This window comes from Sceloporus occidentalis, unplaced genomic scaffold, assembly GCF_023333645.1.
Source record: "Sceloporus occidentalis isolate IW3139 unplaced genomic scaffold, rSceOcc1.0.p SCAF_6, whole genome shotgun sequence".
Lineage (NCBI taxonomy): Eukaryota > Metazoa > Chordata > Lepidosauria > Squamata > Phrynosomatidae > Sceloporus > Sceloporus occidentalis.
The window spans coordinates 82,981,022-83,007,447 of NW_028316986.1; the positions used below are offsets into that span (position 1 = coordinate 82,981,022).

General features: G+C 39.4%; 1 protein-coding gene across 2 annotated transcripts in view; it reads right to left on the reverse strand.

Moving 5' to 3' along the window:
* SASH1 (SAM and SH3 domain containing 1) overlaps positions 1 to 26,426 on the reverse strand; it is a 194,619-nt gene that overhangs the window by 90,418 nt on the left and 77,775 nt on the right. For both annotated transcript variants that reach the window (XM_089530224.1, XM_089530223.1), the window contains exons 3-4: positions 12,856 to 12,906; positions 12,681 to 12,730 (exon numbers count right to left, since the gene is read on the reverse strand). In XM_089530224.1, coding sequence (XP_089386350.1) covers positions 12,681 to 12,730; positions 12,856 to 12,906 — 101 coding nt within the window. The remainder of the gene's footprint in view (positions 1 to 12,680; positions 12,731 to 12,855; positions 12,907 to 26,426) is intronic.

Here is a 26,426-nt window from a genome sequence, read left to right on the forward strand (position 1 = left end):
AATTTATTTAAGGGGAGATGGCATTGTGACGAAAAGAGTCTTTAGTGTCCCTATCAAGATTTGCATGAACCTAAAGGGAAAGGCAAGGCTGAGAGGTTCTGACCCTGATAGTTTCAGTGTGAGAAAGATGGAAGGCAAAGAGTCCTATTCAACTATCTTGTCATTAGGTCTCCATAGCAATGGCTCTTTCAACAGGTCAAAACTTTCTCAGCACTTCCAAAAATGACACTCCTTTTGCTTTGTCTTGTCCCTTCCTCTATACACAGGCAACACAGATATAGCTGCTTACACAGCAATTACTTTAAAACAGGGATGAGCAAAAAGTACCAGTAGATTTGAATCTATTGGCGTATCACTGGGTGACTTGGAACCAATTAACAAAACTTTTGGACTCTTCATTGTGTAAGAACAGGAAGAACAAAAATGTGCCATACCCACCCAATTGCTGAAATAAATAAATAAATAAATAGCAAACAAACAAACAAATAAAATCAGGGAAAACCACAATTTGGGTCTGGAAAGACATATCACCTACAATTTTGAAAAAATTCTGGATTTTTCAGTGTCATGCCTGCCCATCAACTCTCTGAAAGACTATTGTGCACCAGATCCCAGTGGTTTGACCTTGAGTTTCTACTAGTTCCTGCCCACCCCTACATTATCCTTAACCAATTGCATACTACAAAAAGAAGCTGGATGCTAGCCTCTCAGGGATATTTTACTTTATCAGATGACCCTTTTAGTCCTTTCTCAAGTCATATGGTTCTATGAATGACATTAGAGAAGCTCTCTTACAGTGTTAGACCCATTGCATACTGGTAGGCATATTTTGTGAATTACCTGTCAAGTCTTCATTTTAGTCAAGTACTGGGAAAATGGGAAATCCCTTTCACTGGACCAAGAGAAGGCAGGAAGAGAACATACATTTCCTTCCAGAGGTAAGGGATTTCCTTTCTTTAAGCCAGCCCACGGAAACACATATATAAAGCTGGAGAAAAGGCCAATTAAAAAAACACCAACATTTAAAAACCAAACACTTGTAGCTTTACAGGAAAAAATAGGACCAAGAAGAACTAAACATGGCTAAAAAATTATATTCCAATAATAGGCCAAAAAAGGGCTAAGAGGAATCATTAGGGAAAATGTCATTAAAAATGATCCACAAGAGATTACCTACTAATACTAAAGAAAACTAAACCAATTTAGATGGAGATATATCTGGTAATATTTGATTAAAGAGGAAGATGGTAAAAATCATAAATTTACATACAGGTAGAAATAGAAACGTAAGAAATAAGTTGTCCTATGAGATCATGTTCAGCTGAAGCACCTAAATAAGCATGGAAATGTGCTGTGAGGTCAGGTCCCAACATGAACCCTTTGCCCTGATCCAGTAGTGTCAGGCTAGCCCTGGACAAGTCTGTGCACAGCAACCAGGACTGGCCCTACCAATAGGTTATATGTGGCAACTACTATCAGTGGCATATGGATCAGCACTGGCAGCAGCCTCCTGAACATTTCTCCTGAGGCCTTTGGTTATTCCCATCTGTTTCAAGGTCATGGCGGTGTGTGCCACAGGGCCTGTCAAAACTAACCAGCAGTCCTCTTGCATAGGCAAAGACTGTATCTAATCACCAACCTTGAAATCTAGTTTGCATTTGTATGTTGTATGTGTATGTGTCCACACACACATAGAGGCAGGGGTAGCATCATCATTCAGGCAACCAAATGAGAGCAAAAAGAACTTTCATTTTGAGTTATACTCTTGAGTCTTCCATTCTAAGAACTGCTGAGTTTGAACCAGAAAAGCCCCCCTGAAGCTTATTCTGAACAGCTTATTCTAGAATGTTCATGGCTTGCTCGGCATACTTCCATGGAGAACCACAAAAGTGATTTTCTTATCAGCCAAGATTGCCTAAAGCTGAGAAAAAGAGGGAGACCCAGCAGTCCTATTGCTTCTATTTGTGCAATATTTATGTGTATAGGGGCACTGTTAACAGTTAACTCAGGGTGACCACAGACTCAGGTTTTTGGAAGGAACAGTGGAAGCCCTGTGGTTTGTAACTGAAGCCCTCTCCCTGTGGGAGGAAGCTGTCATTCTGCCTCTGTCTCCTTTTGTCTCAGAAAGGGGTTTCCCCAAAGCTTCTTCATCATGACTGAAGATCACACTTTGGTTTTTTTTTTTTTAATAAAAAAGAGCACTCTTAATTTTCACTGTTTAGGAGATAGCTATATTATATTATATTATATTATATTATATTATATTATATTATATTATATTATATTATATACAGAGGGCAATTATGAAGAGCAGCCACTAAGAATCCACCTGGCTTTTTCTGCGAATGTACATGAAAGGAGTACATGGTGTGATGGTTTGAATGTTGGCTGGACTACAGCTCTGGAGACCAAGGTTCAAATCTTCACTCAGCCATGGAAACCCACTGGGTGACCTTGGACAAGTCACATACTCTCAGCCTCAGAGTAAGGCAAAAGCAAATCCTCTCTGAACAAATCTTGTCAAGAAAACCCCAGGATAGGGTAACCATAAATGCAAAATACCTTGAAACCACATAACAAGTACAAACAAGAAACTCAAAGACATCCACATCTGCATGCTGAAAGTCAGTAAATTATACATAGATGCCAACACTTTTCCATTTTTAGTCAATAGTAAAAGCAAGAACTCAGGCAGGCACATGCAAAAACAAATGTAACGTCTGGAAATATTTAGGTAACAAGGGCAAGCTTGGCGTGAGTACAGAGTGCATCACCATGTACAAAAGTGTTTTTGGTCACGACAAACTGCATCAGCTTGCTTGAACAAGCTCTGCATTCTTCTAAAAAGAGGTCTTCATTTCTCCAAACACAATTGCCAGGAAGAAATATTCCTTCAGCTGCTCAGAGAGCACACTGGTCTGGCTGGTCACATGTCACAAGCAATGTTTGGCTGCTTTCTCCCACCCATTGTGAATGTTATTGTGGGAGTTTCCTGCCCTACTTCTCTCAGGGAAATTATTTGTAAGCAGCTTGAATAATGTGGTCACCAATGAAATCTAGCCTGAAACATCAAGATTCGTTTTCCCTCAGAACAAAACTAACTACCATACAGTATACCTGACTATACATTGATCTCATAAGTTGAGGGCAGGTTTTGGGCCCAAAAGTATGGATTTTGACATGATCTATGGGAAAAATGACTTTAAATAAGTTACCCTGCAGTCACTCCACTCATAAAGGAGTCAGACTTGTCAGAGTAGTTCGGTAAAATGTAGGACTATGTAACGAAAGATCTAAAGGATGAGCAAAGGGAAACAATGCTAGAGAACTTACAAAATTCCAGCAGGCATAACTGTTTGTGCTCATACTAAAGGTTGAATGGATGAAAGTGTGTGTGTGTGTGTGTGTGTGTGTGTGTGTGTGTGTGTGTGTTGGGGGGGCAGTGCTTCCAGGAAATATTACATTCTTGACTTTCCCCACAGGATGGTTCCTTTTTAAATAAGAATGAAAGTTACAGTACTTGAATTGACTCATGGATAAATCAACTCAGGTCTTTTGGGTCCTTTTTTAAACTAAAATTTCTAGACTTATACATGAGTATAGACATTAAGTTTGAGAATTTGAGTGCTCCTCTTACTTCCCCGTAATTTTTAAAATCCATCTAACGGTAGTTGACAAAGCCAGGAGGAAACATTCATTCTCCAGATTAATTAAAAGCCAACATTCAAATCCTAGTTTCCCCTTCTTCCTTGCTTATTTTTGCCCTTTCCCCCTTTGCAGTTCTCATCACTGTAGCTCTTCAGTCTCATTACAGACAAGCTCATAGTAAAATGCTACGGTTAATTTGGTTCCTCTGAGAATCTACTGAAATCAAACATGACAGTACTTAAAACCACTCAAATGATGATATGACTTGGAGTGCTGATTCAGCATCCACAAGGATTAGTACTCAGTCTAGACATTAACTACAATAAGAGCAGCAGTCTTAACTTAGAGTTCTGAGATGCCTAGTCTGTGGATCAGATAAATGACACTTTGGTTAAAGTTTACATGCATTTGAAGGGATCCTGTTTGTAAATAATGGTCTAATCCCCTCACCAAATCTTCTTTCTGTGGTTTGTTGTTTGTTACACTGACATCTCAACCCAGGATTCTGAATTGCCTTTCCTTAGGACAAGCCAGGATCATAAGCCACAAACAGGTCATGGGTGTATGTATATTGGTAGATCACAGCCTTTAATCCAACCTTATGTGGCAATGCAACCAGCAGGTTAATAAAACCTGCATCCAAAGCAGTAAATGAAATCAATACTAAATAGTTATTTTCCCATATGGAAAAAGATCAAGTGTTTTTGCAGATACCCAGAGCAATTTAAATTAACAAGTGTCCCGACTTCTGTTGTACCATCTGTACTGACTCCTTTGCTAACAACCTTGGAGCTGATACAAGAACCAAATTACTCACAGACTCAATCATAGCAACATAAAACTCCTCCTCCTGGCTAGAGATCAGCTCACAGGGCATGAACTCAAGCTAAGCAGTTCATCATAAGGCACACACAAGAGTAGAGGAGAGCATGTAAAACATTTGCAGCAAGTCTACAACTAACAGCTGCTGAAAACAGCAGATCTCCCATGATCTGTCAGACTATACACACCTTAACCCTAAACATGTCAGCAAATCCTATATGCAACTATAATCTTCAATTAACCTTATGACAGGGGTGTTGTGCTACTTCAACAAACTCATAATACAACTGGTGGGGAAAACCTAAGGAGGACACTGCTGTGTCTTAAAGAGGCTGACATGCATCTTAGGGTCATCTTGCCTTTATTTCACAAAATTTCATTGAATTAACTTTCTGCATTCAACTGATGGAAACTGAATGCAAAAAGTGAAGAAAGCAAATAGCATTTTGTACAAATTCACATTTGAACAGCTCAGTTTAAGAGACTGAAGGAGGGAAATGCAACCACCAAATTGTCTTTTAATTTTTTAATGTTAGGTTCTTTGACTGCTTTAGGAAAAGTGAACTGCAGCCATACCCATGTAAACTAACAAAGGTAGTATCTTCAGTTTTAGAGGTTGTAGTGGGTAGCCTGGTATAGGCAGATGACACTTTGAAAGAGACCCAGCTGCAGAATGCATTCCCAATTGTACATTTAAAGTTGTACATTTATTGTTTCCAAATACTCTGTCCTCTTACCCTGAAGAAAACAGGATGAAAGACAGGATGCAGGAGGTAGCCTGACTTAATTTGACCTGGAGTTCCTGCCAAAAGCACAGTGATCAACAGAGCAACCCCCCCCCCCCCCGCCTGAGTAAACAATTCCAGGAGAGCTGCTCTTAGGTCTAAGATCAGACTTTTGGTCTAAGGTCAGACTATCTTAGCAAGCAACACTCAGGTCTGTATGTTTACCACCATCAATGTGGCTATTCTTACATCTTTTCTACCATCATGGGAAGCATTCCCAAGTGTTCTCCCATAGTGAAAGAAATAAGATATACTACCATTCCCATGTTAATAGGTATACATGTGTTGAAAAAATACAAAGGAAAATTGAGGGGCAGTTACTATAATTATGGACACTTCTATTTATGTTCCATACTTTTCTCCACTGAAGGAGTTTTCTTTTTTGAGGTAATTCATTTTGTATGCTTGTTCAGTAACATTTTAATCGTCAGTTACTGTTTCCCTTAGTCTAATGCCAAATGTTATGGGAGCTTTTGTGGTATTTGCACAACAGAGACTGGACCATGACCACCAACTCATTTCTCACAGGCTCTGAACAGATGGCAACAAGCTTGGGCATCATTGTCGTCATAGTCATCATCATCATCACCACTATCTTCTGTAATCTGATGCACACAGAGCCTGGGAACCTGCCTATTTTCACTGATACAAGGCAGCCCAGATTTTTCTTTTATTTTTCCGGCTTTTTGGCTACACACAAAAACACACACACCAGTTTCAGATAACCAACATTCTTGGAGCAGCTGAAATCTCTAAAGTGTATGCAGTGAACTTGGCAGTTTGGACCTGAGTCTATGAATACCATTTGCTGTCAGTTTCCCAGTATAGTAAACTGCTATAAAACTACTACACACATTGAACCCCTGGCTTTGAAGATATACTGAAATTTGTAGTGATGCTTCAGAATTAGCTACGGTTTTGAGGCAGTTCCCTGTAAAGCTTTAAAGTGCTTACTCTGAAAGTTTCAGGCCTTGTGTAGGGTATTTCTTTCCCTCCTTTCAAAGTGTGAAATAGGTCTTTTTCTCCTCATTAGTTTTACTTTGGCCTTGAAAAATCCAGTGGAGCAGCTGCTAAAATTTTCTCAGTAGGGACATGCTTTCAAACAAAAAAAGGAACATTAATTTTTACTGGAAAAAATCTTATGTCATGCAGATTATTCTTGGCTGTTGTATTTTTGCTAAAACATTACTCTGGGAGCCTCACACATACAGTGAGCATTTCCTTCCAGCACAAAATCCTAACCATTACAAGGGTATAAAAGTGGCAGCCTTGCTTACAATGTTATTAATAACAATGAGAGGAGAACCCCCCCCCCCCAAAAAAAAAACCAAAAGTAGTAGTACAGGTTGAGTCTTTCTTATCCCAAATTCTGAAATCTGAAATACTTCAAAATTCAGAATTGTCCATGAGTGGCTGAGCTAGTGACACCTTTGCTTTATAATGGTTCAGTGTACAAATTTTGTTTCATGCACAAAATTATAAAAAATATTGTGCATAAAATTACCTTTAGCCTATTGTATAAGGTCTATACAAAACATAAATGAATTTCATTTTAAGACCTCTGTCCCACCTCCAAGACATCTTATTATGTATATGTAAATATTCCAAAATTAAAAAAGAAACCCTGAAATCCAAAACACTTCTGGTTCCAAGCATTTTGGGTAAGGGAGACTCAACCTATAGTAAAAGCAGAACTCATCCATTAATGCTCATGTTTAAATCTTTGTATGACTGCCATTCTTTCAAAGTTAGGAGTTATGCTATTTCTAACACTCCTGATATATAATTATAAGGGCATAGTTGGCACTGTTATTAAATTGTCTGAAATATTATAATAATCTCTGGTTACATCTTAAAAATATAGAGTTTGGGTAAATTGCACACTATATGCTTCTGATACACACCTTAATTAGAACCAAGAAAAGTTATTTTTGTGGACTACAACTACCCAGAAACCCAGTAGCTATACTGGCTAAGGGATTCTGACAACTGTGAGTCAAAAAAGCTAAGACAGACTGAAAAGGAATTGTTTGGAAAGGTATGGTGTTGAGGAGGACAGTGCTCCCACCAAAATGCTCAGGCCTAGTTTGAGAATGTTCTGATGTGCTCTGTGCAGGCTCAGAACAAACCCATATGTCTGAATCACAGAGACCATGGGGGGGGGGGGATGTTATGCAGAAATGACAGCAGAAGTGGCAGCAGTCACACTATTCTGGACAAGGTACCTAAAACAGCTTAACATTTTACTGCACTAATAGTCAAAGAAAGAGATGTTCATCCCAAGTTGCTTGGGCTTCTTGGAAATATTAAACAATGTTGTAGTGATAGCTAGAGCCCAAGCAGATGATAAAAGCAATTCCATGTGTTTCATATGAAATTGTCTTAATCGCATAGATAAAGGAGGGGGGGGGCAATACTTAGCTGGTGTTTAACAAGAAGAGACATGAGCTCTCTTCTTGACTTCTCTCTTCACCTTAACTGCAGTGCTTGGAGTGATCTTGTCTGGCCAATATTACTTGAAAGGAAAGGTAACAACAAAAGCAATGGGAAATCAAAAGGTTCACTATTCTTCACCTACATGCCACTGCTGCTGGCTCCATTTCCCCCTTTTTATATGAGTGAGGTGGCTTCATTTCCCCTGATACTATCTAAGTAGATCAGTTACCCAGTAATATTTTATTAAAAGTTTTTAATCAGTGCTATAATCTCTTAGGGAAGAGTCTTAAATACCTCACATTCATCAACACAGCAAAGAGTATTTTCCAGAGGTTATAAATGAAATTCATCTCTGCTTCAACCCTTAGGATCCAATTAACATAAAACAAGAATGGCAAGGATGCCATTTGAAACACAATCTAAATGCTTCACAAAGCGAGTCATTCCTATGCTTGCAAGGTAGTTGAGGTGTTCTTATCCAATGCAGCCATGGATTTTTATAGCTGAAATTATTTTCCTACCCAGTGTTAGCTGCTTTGATTGTTTTTACAAAAAGTGGGATATAAATAAAGGTTTTATTAATTATTTTTATTATTTAACAGTGTTTTCTCTGAAAACCTGGCCAGTAGAGGCCTTCTAGCATCTAATGATCAGGAAGCCTACGGATATGATTCTAGAATGAAAGCATATCTGTAATTAAAAAACAAACAAACCTGGGCTGTATCCAGTTATGTCTACCCAACAATGAACAGCCATAACTAGAGGAACAGATTCCTCTCTATCCTGCAGCCCCAAGAGGAATCTGATGTGAGATCCTTCCTGAATCCTTATTTTCACTGAAAGATAGGTTAAAATAGTATGTTATGCTTCCCTTTAAAAAGGATGCAATGGGAAAACAGCAGTCAAACAAATGTATGGGAACAGATTTGGGTGGGCTGTAAGCAAGGTGGGAAGAAAGGAAAGTAGCCCCATTGTACAAGCAGACATCTGCTCCTCCATTGCTCAATGGAATCTACTCTTCTGCTATCCAGAGAAGCACTGCCAACCCTAAGGTGGTAACTAAGGCGAAGCAGGACGGATGTTGTTCTTTTCACTTTTAGTCCCATACATTTGTCTGACTGTTGTTTTCCCATTACATCCTTTTTGAAGGGAAGCATAACATACTATTTTAACCTATCTTTCAGTAAAAAGAAGGATTCAGGAAGGATTTCACATCAGATTCCTCACAGCCTCCCAACTTAGTTTGGGGCCATTCCAAGTCCATCCATCTGTATCTAGAGGATTTACACCAACCACTATCAAGCTCAGTAATCAAAAACATATTATTCAGATTTTAAAAAATTAAAGTGGTTTAATTTGCTACAGCAAAAACAGCAAAGATTCTTGTAGTATCTGAAAGCCTAACAAGTTTTATTTAGCATAAGCTTTCATGGGCTGCAGCCTAGTTCTTCAGATGCATTAGAAACCTTATGCCAAATAAAATTTAGTAGTCTTTAATGTGATACAAGACTATTCAGTCAGGATAGGATATTTTGGTACAGAACTATAGAAGAATCTAACACAGTTTGTTTGTAATATGAAAGAATAATATATGCTCAATGACTTTAGGTAGAAGAGGATATACGACATTCTTCTGTAAACAGATTTTACAAGTTTCTGTAGCATGTTACCAGTTGGATTGATGAGACAGTGCTGCTCATCTAGTGGAATGAGGCTAGCACCAATCAATCAAACTGTCACAATTGATAAATGCAGACTTAAATCATGTCTCTTTTGGTTACTCATCTTTTCAGCTTGGCATAAAATGCTCACAATAAACACTAGTAATTTTTAAATGACTTGCCCTCTTCAGATTAACTCCTACTCTACAGCTACCTTGAAGGTATTTCCTGAGGTTACAAGGCAAACCCATATGTGTATGCATATCTTTAAACAAATACTTCTGACACATAAGGTATGAGACTGAGCTGGGCCTCATCTGCAAGGCTCTGAAACATTAGCTGCTACTCCTGTATCCCTTGCCAAAGCCTGGACAACCAATGTTTTGGACTACAGCTCACAGAAACTCCCAGCTAGCTGGCTGACTCTGGGAAATATTAGCTTTCCAAACTTTGATCCTGCTCTTCCTCCACCTCAGAGAGAAGGCCATTTATTCCTTGAGTTCCATGAACTTAGTAAGATTTTATCATATCTTATTATTTGAGGGTGTGAACATGGATGCACACATGCACACACAGAGGCAAGTCTTAATTTACATAAGGGTTACTTTCCTGGACTCATGTTGTAAATGGAGATTGATGTTAACAGGAGGAGCCAGTTCCATAAGCAATCACCGGAAATCAGTTGGATGTTTTTTGAGAGAGCTGGAGTACCATAATTAGCAACTTTACTCAATCCATAACCAGTTTTAAACTGTTCATCTCTGCTTGCCCTCTAGCTACTTTGCCCACCTCAGAGGCTTGCCTGCTCCAACCATCCCAGGCTCCTCCAAACCTTCACTACTCTCTTCCGTATCCTCCTCAGCTCTCATTCCCATCTCTTTCTCCTGGTGTCTTCTGCCCTCTGTCTGCTCTCTTTCCATTAATGTCTCCCTCTTCTCCATGCAGCTGTCCTCTTTCCATCCTAGCATCTACTTCCATCTTCCCTCGGTGTCCTCTTTCAATATGAGCATCTCCTTTCCTCCTCACCTTTTTGTCTTCTTTCCATCTTCATCATTCCATTTCCATTCATTGATTATTTTATTTCCTGTTTGGCCCTTACTCTCCCCTCCAACTCACATTTGCTCTTCCTTTCCATTCTTGCTGTTGTGTGGTATTCGTTCCCTCTGACTCACTTTCAACTTCCCCCTTTTTAAGAGTCTTTCTGTCACTTTCTTCCCCTCTCAGGGTCCTTCTTTCCATGCCTTGCCAGGGGTCTCACCTTTCACCTTCCCTTCCCACTTGCTTTGTTCTTCTATTTTTATCTTCCCTGCTCTGTCTTAAATTGAAATATCATAAATGGAAGTGATGCAAATGGTAGCTTGCCTGTAAATACACTATATTTAAGAAATCTAAAGTGTCAGGAGAAACAGCCAAACTGGGGAGATTACCGCACTGCGTTCTGAGAACGGAACACATTTAAGAATACCGCACGTATGTGTTCCAATCGGGTTCTGAGAACGTTCTAAATGTGTTCTACATGTGTTCCAGGAGGGTATGGATTGAATGTGTTCCCAGAGAGCTGTAACGTGATGAGAACGTTCCAACAGAGGTCTGTGCGGTATTCTTATCCGTTCTCAAATCCGTTCTCTCATTCCTCCGTCTCCTGATTGGCTGAAAGAATGACAGGCAGGGAGGCAGGCAGGCCAGCGACTGCAGTGAGGGAAGGTGTGTGTGTGAGAGAGAGAGAGGGGGGGGAGGGGAAGAAGGAGGGAGGGAAGGAAGGAAAAAGGGAGGAAAGGTGGAAGAGAAGAGGAAAGCAGAGAAAGAGAGAGAAAGAGAGAGGGAAAGAGGAGACCAGAGCAGTGAGCAAGAGGGAGAGGGCCTGGCTGCTTCTGCGGGGGCCTCTAGTGTCATGTCCAGTGGGGCTCCTGTGCTGTCACAATGCAGGAGGCAGGGATGCCCAGGACCTTCTCCTCCTTCCCTCCAGGAGGGAACCCACAAAAGCTCCTCTGTTTGGAGCACCACACAAAAGCAAGCAAACAACTCCCAGAATTCCATAGCAAAGAGCCAGACAAGAGTTAAAGCGGGGAGGGAAGCTAACAACCTGAAGGCACACATTACATACACACACACAGGAGCAAAAGGGTGTCAAGCTGCCAAAAAGGGGAAATGGGATGACAGCAGAGGACTCTTCTTTTCTAACCGGTTTAAAGAGCTGCAATGGCTGCCGGGGCTCTGCCCTTGGTCCAGTCCCCTCCCTTTCCCTCCACTTGAAGGGACCTCCGTGGAGCTCCCTTAAAGCCCAGGCTGCCAAGGAGGGGACTCTGCCCTTGGCCCATCAAGTTACATAGGTTTTATCCTATTTTCTTCAAACATATGCCAGCATATGAAGCCCCAACGTTTTATAGGGACTTGCCTTCCTCCCCTCCCAAGAGAATCCTCAGACTCCCTTTGGAGGGAAGACAAGCTGGGGGGGGGGGGGGGGGGGCGCTTGCCTTCCTTCCCTCCCAAGGGAATCTTCAGGGGGAAGACTTCTCAGTGGGGCTGAGAAGCACTCTCCCGGCCAGAGTCCCTAGGCTTACTGAAATCCCCCACCTCCCTTCCCCATAGAAATCAATCCAAAAACTGAGTTTAAAAGGAGCAGAGGAGAGCCCTTTGGGTCTGCATCTGGGAGAGATTTTAAACTCCGTTTTTGGATTGATTCCTATGGGGAAAGAGGGGAGAGAGAGAGATGGCAGGACATCCCCATAGCCAGGCAACCTCTGCCTCCCCAGATGAAGACCCATAGGGCTCTCTGCTCCTTTTAAACTCCGTTTTTGGATTGATTCCTATGGGGAAGGGAGGTGAGGGATTTCAGTAAGCCGAGGGACTCAGGAGAGGCGAGCTCCATGGCCCAAGCCTCCCTTTTTCCTCTTTCCTGGGAGCAGCGCCTCTCCCGAGCCGTCCAACCACTGAGTGGCGACGTCATGAGTACACAGCCCACAAAACGTAATACAGCAAACCGTTCTGGGAACGGTTTCAAGAAAAAGGAAGCGCTGTGCGGTAAAATGCGTTCCAATCACGTTCTGATCACGTTCCAGTTTACTCAATGTGGTAATATCCGTTCCAGGAACGTTCTCATCACGTTACGTGCAGAACATTCTGAGAATGATATGCGGTAATCTCCTGGGAAAGGTAGAAAGATTTTAAAAATTCAATCAAGCAGGTTTTTTTTTAAAAAAAATGTTTCATGCCTATTTCATTTACCATACTAGGCTATTTTGTGGGGCCATGTAAAAAACACAAAACAAAATCAGTTGATTAGAACCAGCACCTGACATTAAATGCACAAGTAAAGAGGAAAACTTACTTTCTTTCTGTTTCTGGTGTTGACACTACACTGCTGAAGCCAAGGGATTCCTGTAAGAGAAGATTCATTGCTTTAAGCTGAGGCTGAACAACAGCAGGCTTTATTATTTGACCAATGCAGAATACCAAGTTGAAGGCAAAAACAAAAAACAGATCATTGCAGTCATTGTGCTTACTTCAATCTGGGATCGCAGCTGTAGAGATGTGGAGCTGGCATCAGGTTTCTCCTAAAACAGAACAGATGCCAGGTTAGTGTAACACAGTAACACGGAAGTACTGACAACCACAGCAAAAGCAAGAAAACAGAGAATGGGATTCAGGGCAACTAAGAAATCATCACATTGCCTTAGCTTAGATATTGTCATGGATTAAAGTGAAAACCACAATGCCTTACAAATGTATGTGTTCACAGTTAGAAATTGGAGGGGGAAAACATAATGTGAGCATATATGGTTACTGGAATTATCACTAATCACCATATCTTGTTTTATTAGGACCACTGAACCTTATTTTTCTGTTTCCATCACGTTTTGCTTTCCTTGCAATATAATATGTGATCACTAGATGGCTCAACATCCTGTAGACTATACATTTCAAACAATGTATTTAAAAAAACAAACAAACCCTGGGGTGTTAAGGATAAATATCACTTTTATCACACAAACATTTTGGGTATAACAATCTATTTTCATTCTCATTTTAAATGACCTATTTAATCACTTAATGTTGATTAAGTGTTGACAGCTATTGCTGTTTACTTCCTCCTGTGTTACCACTTGCTAACTTTCTCCTTCCTTTTGATTCTTATCAAGAAAAGAGATTTGTGGAATTCCTTCCTTATTTAAAAGGTGATGTTTCCATAAACACATTTCTCTTAAAACTCTCTCCTGTGTGGCATCTTTCTGATTATATTTTTCCCACTTACCACACAACAATTCAAGAAAAGTAGGTAGAAATATAGGTGAGCAAAGATAAGGGGGGAAATGGAATTACTGACGTGGTTGTAACAAAGGAGTGTCATGAAGCTCAAGCTCCAATCACCACATACAAAAAAATAGTAAAACAACAACAGCACACACACACACACACACACACACACACACACACCTTGTTTCAAAACAGACAAATAGCCAATAGACAACACAAGAACTAGGAGGAATGTGAATATCTAGAAACCAAACACTTGGGATGCAAAACTCTAAAAAGGCAGATAAATTGTTTGGTAAATTGTTTATGAATGTGGCAGAAGAAATTGGGGGAAATGTTGTACAGGATAGTCATGCACACAATAGATCCTGTGAAGGATATGCCACCAATATGTATGTGTGTGTGTTTGTACAGTCGGCCCTCCATATCCACCAATTCTTTATCCACAGATTCAAGCATCCTCAACTTGAAAATATTTTAAGAAGTATAAATTCCAAACAGCGAACCTTGATTTTGCCATTTTATAAGAGGGTCACAATTTTACTATGCCATTGTTTATAATGGGACTTGAACATCCATGGATTTTGGTAGCCACAGAAGGTCCTGCAACCAAACCCAGTGGATACCCAAGGCCCATGGTATGTGTTACCTGTCAATTTATGTCAATTTTATGAATTTCATAGGGTTTTCTTTGGCAAGGAATACTCAAGAGGTGGTTTTGGCATCAGTACCTCAGGACTTACTCTTTATAATGAGATATGTCAGGGTTTGTTTGTTTTTTTAATGAAAACTGGTCTTTTTAGAAAATGATCTGAGATTTAGAATTAATGACAGGAGCTGGAACACTAAGCTCATGGGTTTTTCCAATGTAAAACTTCACCAGTTTTTTATAATAAGGAAATCTCTCCAGAGATGAAAATTTATTGAGACTACTTTCAGTATTGGGAGGTGAAGGTGTGGTTCACAAGACTTCTAAGAACTCAGAAACCTTAGTCATCATGACTGAGGCCATAATCCAAGCAAACTGAGCATTTGTACATTTTAAGCATTCCCCTCTCTGTAAAGAACCACTGGAAGACAAGAGTTAATAGCCAGAATATATGACCCACTCTTCCACAAACAGAGTCATGTTCAATAACATGTGAGCATTGCTTCTGTCAACATCCAGGGGCTGTGAATTTTACTATACAACTTGTTCCCTTTTTCCTATTTCATTAAGATACACAAGTGTCACAAATGCATTAGCTATTGGTAGGCAATTACAGTATGGACACAAAATTCTATAGCAGATGTGTATTTTTTTTTTTTTGGTCTCCTAGCCATGATCAGGAAATTGAGAATCATGTAGGGTTGTGTTCTCCCTCCTCTTTGCTACTCCTGTCTTATAAGTAAATTCCCCTCTCAGTGCAACACAGGTACATTCACATGACATGGTAAGCCAGGATTCTAAAGGACAGAAATTATTCAAAATGTGAGCAGTACCAAACCTAGTTTGTTCCTAGAGAATAACTGTTCTACTGTTGTGATGTACACAGCTGATCCCTATTCTTAATCTTCAAGGTAAACAAATACAAATTGTTTTAAACCTGTATAGTGATTAGCATGATTTCAGTGATTTCAAGGGAAGAAAATAAAGCAGCCCAGAAAAAGGAAAGCTTCATGGTCTTTTTTTCTGGGTTAAAACAAAGACTGCTGCCACACTGCTGAATTAATGCAGTTTGACACTACTTAAACTGTCCTGGTTTCATCCTATGGAATCCTGGGATATGTAGTTTGTTGTGGCACTAGAGTTCTGACAGAGAAGGCTAAATATCATATAAAATTATAAATCCTAAAATTCTACAGCATTAAGCTATCGTAGACAAAGCAATGTCAAACTGCATTAATTCTGCAGTGTAGATGCAACCAAAGAATCAGTACAAACCTAACCAGACAGAAATTAATACATATAGAAGAATATTATTAAAGATTAAAGTATTCCAGTCTTTCTCCAACACTTCCCATTGCTTCAACCAAACTGCTGACCAAATGAACCTACCAGCAGGAAAAGCAACAGGCAGAAGGCTAGATTCTCACATTCTCTAGAACTGTCACATATTCTTACATCCCTCTTTATGACACTAAGACAAGAAAGGAAAGAAGTACCAATGTGCTTTAGCAGACACACACACACACACACACACACACACACACACACACACACTGCGTGCACTGACAGAGAAGAATCTGCTATGCATTAAAAGAATTTTTCCCCTGGCTTCCGAGCAGCAAATATTTGGGTTTGCCTGATTTATTTGGTAGTGAAAAGAAAAGGTTTGCACTACAAACACTTTACCCAAGATGTAATCTTTGTATATTCACATTCCCCTTTCATCTCTTTTAAGGGATACTTTGATTACCCAAGCTGACTATAAATGAGAAAGATATAAACTGCACAGTAGATTTCATTGTCAAAGGAAGGTGGAGCGTTCCCCCATCCACCCTGAATTCTCTTAGGGAAAGTACCAGCTGCATCCTGTGTTAACAAAATCCAGATTCTAAACTGTTCCTCTTCTCTTGTTTGTGCTGTAAGCAGCCTCTCTTGTCTCTCTGTCTATAAAGACACACTGTCCCTCAAACTTTGGAAGGCAGTAATAAGTCTCTGCAGATAGAACAAGTAGCATTTGGTTGATAAATAATCAAAGATGCCTTGGAAGAGACTGATTCTGGTCATATCTAGTTTTGTTTAGGTCCAGGCGCTTTTTAAATATTCTGGATTTACACGTAGCTGTATTTTATAAAAGAGGATTATGAAACCTTCACAGCATAGGATACAGGCTAGGATGTAGGCCTGCATGTGGCTGGAACTGGATATTCCCAAGCCAAGATAGGCAGGCAGCAGTGTGGAAAATTGGTACTCTCCAAGTGTGCAGAGACACTCTCAGAAGTGTGACTTCGCTGCCATGGAAATTGGGTGCTCCCTTCCCACAAGTGAATTCTCATATTATGGTAAAATACATAAACAAAGATTTATTGCCCAGAAGACATCCCTCAAAATGTTTTGAGGGAAGTGTTTTGAGAGATAATTACACCTGTCAAATACAAACCAAATATTTATGCAAGTTACAAAGTTTTGAGGAAAGCAAAATTATTCTGACTGAGCTTTAAGTTCTAGAATTTTAAATCACTTAAGTTCAACAGTTACTCTTAATGGAAGCCTTGAATATGTGTCACTGAATGAACTGGAGCTGTAGAAACAGTTGGGACAAAATCCTGGCTACTATCAAAAAGACACAGACTAATATTTCCAGCTACATAATTCCTGTTTGTTTCCTTCCTTCCTTCCTTCCTTCCTTCCTTCCTTCTTTATTGAGCAATTACCCTCTTCTTTTACTTAAGAAAATAAACAAAAAGTTTTGAGTTATGCTGGAGAGCCTTGCGTAGCACATGGATTGTATGACAACAAAGTATGTGAACTAACAACTGGGTCAAGTTTAACATGTCTTAACAAGAGCTGTGCAATGTCTCAAATAAGGACCTATTTGTTCAAGATTTCAGTTTGCAGCATAGGTTAAGGTAGAATTTTGACTGCATACTTTTTTTTTAAAGAATATATCCCACCCTTGCTCCAAGGAGCTTAAATTTATTTCAATCTCCAACCAATACTGGAGGTCAGGTTAGGATACATAATATGATTCATGGCTACATAGGGATTCTTAAGGCAGCCAACACTGCACAAGCTTGTGCTTAGCATGCTCAATCCACCATACGTTCTATAGTAGTAGTAGTAGTAATAATAATAATAATATTTATTTATATGCCACCCTGTGGCGAACCAATCCAGGCGGTTTACAACATTAAAATAACATACAGCATAAAAACAATGTATTTCCCTCCCCCCTAAAAAGTTATTAAACTGCATATCTAAATTAAACCACAATAACTAGTTAGAACAACAATAAATTAAACAAAATAATACTAACCGATAAACCACTGCAACTTCAGTTCTAAAGAAAAGAAAAGGGGGCTTTGGAGACATTACTGAGGAGGGGGGAGATCCTGAGACTGGGATATTTTAGTCTGGGAAGGCCTGCCTGAAGAGATCTGTCTTGACAGCCTTTTTGAAGCTGTCCAAAGATGTTAATTGACAGATCTCGTCTGGCAGGTCGTTCCAGAGCCTGTCACTCTGTCTCAGTTCTATATCTAATACTCTAGGGAAAAGAACTTTAACAGAAAAAAAATATTTCAAGTACTTTTGGGTGAGCTTCTGGCAGCGAAGTGAGATTTGTAATGGTTGTAAACACAGGTTTCAAATGCAAACAGAACAATAATGTTAACAATCAAAATAAAAGACTGCCCAGCCCCTCCTCTGTTCCCCCAACTGGACAACAGTCTGTCAGATGCTGGGTTTACCATGAAAGTTGCCAGTTCAAGGAGAAAACTACAGATAGTACTCATTGAATTTTCAACATCTTCTACATTAAAGGAGTTATAAGATATTTTTATTTTTATTTTTTACTGTTGAGGCTCCTCTGAAACACTTGAAACAATGCCAATTCAACTTGGTCATTTGCAGAAAGATTTTACTAAATTAAGAATAGGTGGTTAGATATTAAGGGAAAATATTCTCATTTGTTTTTCTTTCCGTGCAAATCTGAGGGTGCTAAGCAGCATCTGACAAAAACAGAAGGTGTAGCAGACTGAAAACGATAATCTGCACAATAGTGTATTTGTTAGAGAGATGTATGAACAGTGGGAACACTTTCTAGAGAACAGCTGATAATTTGCAGGCCAACCAAGACTTTCTTTCACTGCAATGCCATCTCAAATTTATATGCAAGGAAGACACCATGCCTATAGAACAGAGGTTATTAAAACATTTTTGCCTAGAGAAATATTTATCAGGCACTGATTCCCGCCTCCTCACCAATGATTCCAGGCATGCTGTGACATCAACTGAGGCTACCAATACACAGCAGCAATGGAACTGCAACAGTTTTCTGGAGCCAATTCACATACTCAAAGCTTACTTTCAAACCAAACACTGATAGTCGATTGATGTACTGTGAAAAGCTTGTGAAATCACACACTGTATATACTCATGTATAAGTCAAGAAATTGAGACCCAAAAATTGACTCAAAAATCTGAGTCAATTTATCCACAGGTCAATGTACATTCTGTACTTTAAAAAAGCAAGAGTGTAATCTGTCCTGGAAGCACTGACCCCACTTTACTTTCTCATCCATCCAGCCTTAGGGCGAGCACAAACAGTTACACCTGCTAGGATTTTGTAAGTTCTTTGGCATTGTTTTCCTTTGCTTCATCCTTTAGATTGTTTGTTAGATGCACCTAAATTTTATCTTCAATTTATCCTGGGGTCATATCAAAATCATAATCTTGTCCCCAAATCTTGCCCTCGACTTATACATGAGGTTGACTTATAGTCTGAGTATACATGGTATATAAACAGGACATAGCTACAAAAACAAAAATCCTTAGAATAAGGAAACAGTGAAGCTTACCGCACAGGTCCTCCTGGGTCCGTTCTGAGAATGGAATGGAAGGAGCAGGAACGAGTGTGGAACAAGTGGGGGACGGATTTTACCGCACACTCCAGTCCCTCACTCATTCCGTTCCCCCTTTCTTCCATTCTTAATCCGTTCCAGAGGGGGCAGTTTTTGAGAACTGTTCAGAACAGTTCTCAAAAAGCGTTCCCTCTGGAACGGAATGGGAACAGAAGAGAGGGGGAACGGAATGAATGAAGGACTGGAGTGTGCGGTAAAATCTGTCCCCCACTCATTCCGTTTCCTGCCGGGCCGTTCTGAGAACGTCCTAGAAGACCTGTGTGGTAAGCTTCAGTGTTCCATCCCAGTGTGTATGTGCCTTCAAGTCATCTGTCAACTTATGGTGACTCATAGGCAAGGAATACTCAGAGGTCATTTTGCCAGTTCCTTCTTCTGAAATACAGTCTATAGCACCTGGATTTCACTGGTGGTCTCCCATGCAAGTACTAGCCAGCACTGAACCTGTTTCCACAATCAGATGGGATCTGGTACCTTTAGGGTACTTAGGGACATCAAGGTGGCATGTGCGTGTGTATGGGCATTTTTATATGCCTTTAAGTTGCTTAGCTTCCAAAGTCATATGGGATTTCAAAACCTTCCTGTAATTTTAAAAGCAAGTGTGACTGTTTCCAAAATAGACTTCAATTAAATTCAGCTGATAGGACAAGTATTTCTGTATTTTCAGCAATGCAACTCAGTAGAGAAACCATATATAAACATAAATAAACAGAAGTGTCAAAAGGTAACTCCAAGAGTCATAATTTAGGCCAGCAAAAGCTCCTCTTTTCTTGGGTCATATCATATTCTGAGCTGAAGTTGACACATCTTTAAAGGAAAGTCTCAGGTTTCATTCTTCTAAGGCATGCTCAGGGATCAAAACATAGCAAGAACAGACTTGCTGCTGCAACCAAATTTCAAGGCATGGTTTGAGAAAAATTAATCAGATCAGTGATTTCCCAATATTTCACATGAGAAAGGAATGCATTTTAAGTTTTCAATTGGACATGTGAAATTTTCTGCTCCATTACTCGTGCATGTTATTGCTGGAGTATGTTATGTTGTATTCTAAATGAAAAACATTGCGTGAAAAACAAAACATGAAATGAGTTAAAACTGGTGGTGCATGGAGCTGTTCTAAAGAACTAGTCAAAGCTGAGTTTTCTGATAGCTGTTTTCCCTTCAAGAAATAAGATTTCAAATATTTCCTAAATGTATCATACGCATGACATATCCTGCAGTGTATGCACTACATACAAGATGCCAATGTCAAGCTTTATGATTGGGACCTATCAGCTCCATGGAAAAAAGTGGGATTTACATGACAAGAACTGAGTGAATGACTGCAGTCCAAAAGTGAGAATCAAAGTATCCAACAAGCATTTTGGTATTCCTTCCGATTTTTTTCTAAGTATGTAAATAATTCATTTACTATTTATTTGGGAGAATACTATCAATTACACAAGAAAGCTAAAGACATATTGGATGGCCCTGGGGTGAAGCCACTGCTTCTTAGCACTTTATAAAGATGGTGAGTGGAAGATCACCAAGTCCCCAGAAAGTTGTCAGGATGATGCAGGGCTTGCAAAATCATTAAAGCCAAACAATAAAATTAACATTAAACTTAAGAAAAAGAAAACACTCTGAACAGACAAACATTCCAGTGCAGTCTAAAGAGGCTAAATTCAGAAATATTTGACCATGTCAGATGTCTCCCTGCCATGCTTAGTGACACAGTGGGCTCTGGCAGGCCTCGACACACTGTGACTGTTCTGCTCCCATTATCACTGGAGCAAGTCAAAGGAGGAATGTGTATCTGGCCCAAAAAGTCTTTACTAAGAGCCAGCTTGGTTTGCTTTCAGAGGCTCCTAAGAGCACAGGGCAGCATTCCAGGCTGGTCAACTGAGACCAGTAGGACTGAGCCTGACACATCTTTTCTCACTTCTGCACAAGCAGGACTTAGAAGCCATCAGCAACTGTAGGTGGAACAGTACATACTCTGTTTTTGAAAACTCTTTTACTTGATCCTGTTTATCTTCTACCTTTGACCATCCCTCATTCTTTTCCAGCCACTGAGTTACCCTTGCCTCACTTCCTTGATAGATTGAACTATACTTGATAATTTTGGAAAAGCTGATGGGAACAACAATGAAAGGTTAGGTGAAAATAACATATGAGAGGTTTTATTCCACATACAAATATATTAACACTCTAATTGATCAAGCTTCAGTGTCTTCATAAAGAACAATTCCCAGGTTCAAAGAATCTTCTTAAACAAGTGTTAGAATGAGAGTGTTGCAGATCATTCCAGTATATTTATTCTGTTTCCACCCAAGGGAATTTTTCTGTAACAAATACACAGTCTTGTATAGAATGTAAGAGGGATTTTTTAAAAAAGCAAAAACAATACATGGCATAAATACGAACAAAGGAAGCTGATGCACAATCTCTCTAGCACGTATTCACTGGAGAAAGCACAGTCATGTTTAACTGTCTTTTAGGTAGACCCCACAGACGCTATGACAATCAGCACCATAAGAAAATATAGTATGGGACTCTGATAATTTGATAATTATCATTCCATTTGACAAAAAGTCACTTTAAGCATGCCTAACATTGGAGGAATTTCCCACACTGCCCTCATTTCTGGAAGAGGAAAAAATGTGTAAATAGCCACATACTGTTATAAATATTAAACATCAACTACTGTAGAACTGAATATTCTTGCTTTTTCTTATGCTATAGGAGTAGATCCCAAAATGGGTGGTACGCACCTCCTGGAAAGATCCAGGGGGTGGCGAGAGGGAAAGAGGGCAGCAGGAGGGCATTCAAACAAAGTATTGATGCTCAAGAAAGACAAGGAGAACCAGCAGCTTTTAGGAGAATGTGAGATTATGATCACATAAATCTTCTTTTCAGGGTCCCTTAAAACTATCACACAACCTTGATGATTGCTTCATGTCTCCCACTGTTCACCACCTCACACAAGCTCCTTTAGCCATGTCTTTAGCCATGTCAGTTAGCCATGTCTTTAGCTTGTAGTGGTGGATAGCTCCCTTAGCCATGTCTTTAGCTTGTAGTGGTGGATAGGAAATTAGTAGTAATGGCAGTGGGAAAGAAGTCGTGGCAAAAAGGAGCTTTCAGATTTGGGGCCTTGCTTAAGCTTTGTGAGTTTTTCCAGAACCTGGCTGACAAGTCAGGGTTGCACTGCTGTTTGTGCTTTCTTTTGTTGGACAGGCCAAGAGAAGAGGTACAAATGAAACAATGTTTTTTGTGAGGGGTACACTAGAAGCTGTGTAGGGAAGGCTTGTCTCTGGGGATGGATGAGGAAGAGTATCAGGGGTCAATTCTTAAACAGAGTCCTTTGCCTCAGAGTGGCTCCAGTAGTTAAAATCTCTCCCTTTCCCCATCCATGCCAATCTCTAGTCCAGAGCATATGACCTCTGTAAACCCCTACACACACACACTGGTTGTTTTGAAAGTGCAGTAGAATGGAAGACCTAATATCAAGAAATACATGTTGGAGAAGGGGGTGCTAGGGTTGTCACTCAAGAGGAAATGGGGCTGAAGCTCAAAAAAGTTTGGGGAGCACTGGGGTGTTTGTTCATCTTATCATTTCAGCTAGGGATGACTAAGAAGGGGGGGAACAATAAGAGAGCATTTAGACAGTGAATAAGAAACCAAAGGCTTTTTCACCAGCATACACCCTCCACATTTATGTAGTCAATTTAAGGCACAATTTTATTGCCTACGCTTAATGGAACAGTCCACTATAAAAACTAAATATACATTTACCTGTCATTTTAAAAATGTTGAAGATGGAATCTTCTCTTGAGTGTTCTCAAGCTATTAATGTGTGTAGGAATGCCCTCCATTTCAAGGTGAAAGTGGTCTAATAGCAGCAACCCAGACAAGGCAACATCACAAGACAACCAATCAGATTTAGGCCATACAGAATATAATTAGGGTGCAGTTATGCTTATCTGAGTGGGAAAATACTCAGTACTGACAACAGTGATTTTCTGCTAATCCAAACTAACAAGGTTATTACCACCGAATTCAATGACCAGAGAGGCATCTCAAACTAATACTGCTACCACTGAAAAAGGGCATGCCTCTTGTAGACTATTAGGATGGTGCTTGAAGCAGGCATTCATCAGCTGATCTCAAGTCTACCCTAACACTTGTTATCAGTAAACCTCTATTCATTACCCTCCTGGTAGCTTTTAAGCATTCTGTAATATAGCATTAATCATTCTACTTTTATATACCTTTATATTTTGATCTTTAAGATAATCAATAGTTGGTCAGAAACATATAGGAAGGTAAATAAGCTGACAGAAATGCAGAAATTTATTTCAATTTTTGCTGAACTTCTGACACTACTGCCCCGGTGGTTTTGACATCCATAACCATTAGCAAGGATCCCTCCTGCCTTTGCTATTGACTGTTTACAGGAGTAGTTACTGTCAGCTTCAGGATTGAAAGTAATGTGCAAATCTACAGTGCTATATAAATAATAATAATAATAATCCTGTAATAAATAATAGTTATCTACAGTGGGCCTTTGTATCTGCTGGGGTTTGATTCCAGGAGCCCCTATGAATCCCCAAATCCATGGATGCTCAAGTCCCATTATGTACCATGGGATAGTAAAATAAGTTCTCTAATAAAAATGGTACAAAAAAAGGTTTAATTTTTGGATTCAAGCCATGGATGGTTGAATTCATAGATAAAGAATCCATGTATACAGAAGGCTGACTGTATTTCCTTTTGTAGTGGAATATATATGTTCCTTTTCAGCAGTGTCCCAAAACATGTAGCAAATCATATACTGTAATTAAAATACTAAAAATATAATAGCAATAACAGAATATATAAATACAGAATTGTAAAAAGAAATCATTATCAAAGGCAAGAGGTATCTATGCCAATGCTGTTGGATGCTAAAGCCATCATGGCAGTAGAATCAAGAATACAGCAAAAAGTGAAATAAATTTCTGCATCTCTGTCAACTTATTTATGTTTTCTCAGTTCTATCTTCCTGCATGTTTCTGATCAGCTATTGATATATCTAAAAGACCAAATTATAAAAATAGAATGATCTAATACTAAATCACAGAATGCTTAAAGGCTACCAGGAGGGGAATGAATGGGGTTTTAGTGATAACAAGTGTCAGGTAGGACGTGAGATCTGCTGATGAAGGACTGCTTGAAGCATGATTCTAATTGTCTGCAAGAGCCATGCTCTTTTCAGTGGTAGCTGTTTAAGTTTTGGATGCTTGTCTTGTCACTGGCTTCTTTTGCTCCATCACTAATGTGATTTTCTTTCACAGAGAGGGTGATGATATCCATGTCTACAAGCAAGACTGCAGGTAAGAATGAAAAGAACAAATGCTTCCAAACATGTAAATTAATGACTTTCACACCTGGACATGCTTCCCATCCAGCTGTTGGATTACAACATTTTTTAAAAGATCAAGCATGGCATCAGAGACAAAGAGACATCTACAAACACAATGTGGCCAAATTTTTTAAATGTGGGCTTTAAAGGCAGCTCTGGAGGTGCTTTCACCCTGGCAGAACAGATGGACAATAATAAAGTGATGTAATTTATAATGTAATAAAATTTTAAAGGGAAAGTGCCCCATATAGCCACTTTTCTTGCTTCTCTCATCTACTATAATGTCTGCTTATAGGCAGAGACTGCCATTCTAACTCTGTAAATGGGCCTATATTCTGAGTGTCCAACATCAACACAACAATAATAGAGTCACTGAAAATAATCTGTATTCTGCTATGTGCCTGATCACTCCCCAATGCACACAGTTTCTGAAAGTGATTTTTCTCACAAAACTTTACCAAAGAATAAAACCTCTAAAGAATTTTTTCTGGCCTGCAGTAGCAACCACAAAGAGATAATGGCTGTGTGATCTCAGTGGGGTATTATCCTTCCTTTCTAACAGAGTGAATGTTCATTGATCTTGTTATCTTTTGAGGCTGAACATGTCAGAACTGAAAAAGATAAACCGATAGAGAAGTACAACATTGTAAAAATGCTACCTACTATTGAGAGCAGTTCTAAGGAACAATACAACTCTGAACAGTTACCAGGAACAGGGAGGAGGCCAAATAAGACAAAAGTCTAATCTGCACTGCAGAAATAATGCAGTTTGGCACTGCTTTAACTGCCATGGCTCAATGGTATGGAATTCTGGGATTCACAGTTTTGTGAGGTATTCAGCCTGGTCTGTCAGGGCTGTGGTGCTACAACAAACTACAAATTCCAAGATTCCATAGGATGGAGCCACAGTGGTTAAAGTGTTGTCAAACTGCATTATTTCTGCATTGCAGATTAGACCAAGGTAATATGCTTCATGCAGAGCTCCTTTCCTTTTTCAGATAGAAAGTGCTCAGAAACAACCTGCAATCATATAAAGTCATCTACTGAAACAATCAAGCTGCAACCAGATGAAATCATCAACTAACACTGAATTTGACATGTGTTGGGCGAAAAGTGTGCAACAACAGGAACATGTAATAACAAGCTATTAATGACGTCTCTCTAAGCTATCTGAAGTGGTGCTCCATGGACTGGTGCTGTCCCTGACCTTACGATCCTCAGTCCCTGGTTACATTCCAGGAAAGAAACAATTTTAGACAACGAGCATAAATTATGCTGCTGGTCCTCCACATCAGATAGCTTGATATGCACTAATGTACACTATTAAATACTAGTCACATAAATACCCAAATAATCTTGTTTAGTACTGAGGTGCTAAGCAGAAAGTAAATTTGGTCTAAAAACTGGAAAGTTACATTTTAAAATATAGTCCATCCATTGCAGCATTTATTTTTAGGGCCAACACGTTTTAGTTACACTGCCAATTCACCCCATTTTGCAACATTTAAGAAGAACAACTGTGCTAGTTGTGGTCATCCTAACTGTGAGGTATAAACTCTTGACTTCATGAAATATGAATTGGGATCACAATAGAATTCTTACAAAGGTCATCAGAATTGGCTTGAAATGTTAAATGCAATTACTTTCCTAAATGACACACAGGATAGGAAAAACAAACACACACACCACCAAATCCCATTTGGTAACATAAACATTCTACATCTTGACAACTGTATTATTAGATTATTAGTTATAGCTGCTGCTCAGCTTTTATACTTTCAATTTAATTGTTTTATTGACTTATTTTTAAAAAACTTTCTTATTGTTTTATTCTTCCCTGGGGGCCTAAAATTCTGAAAAGGAACTGAAACTGGT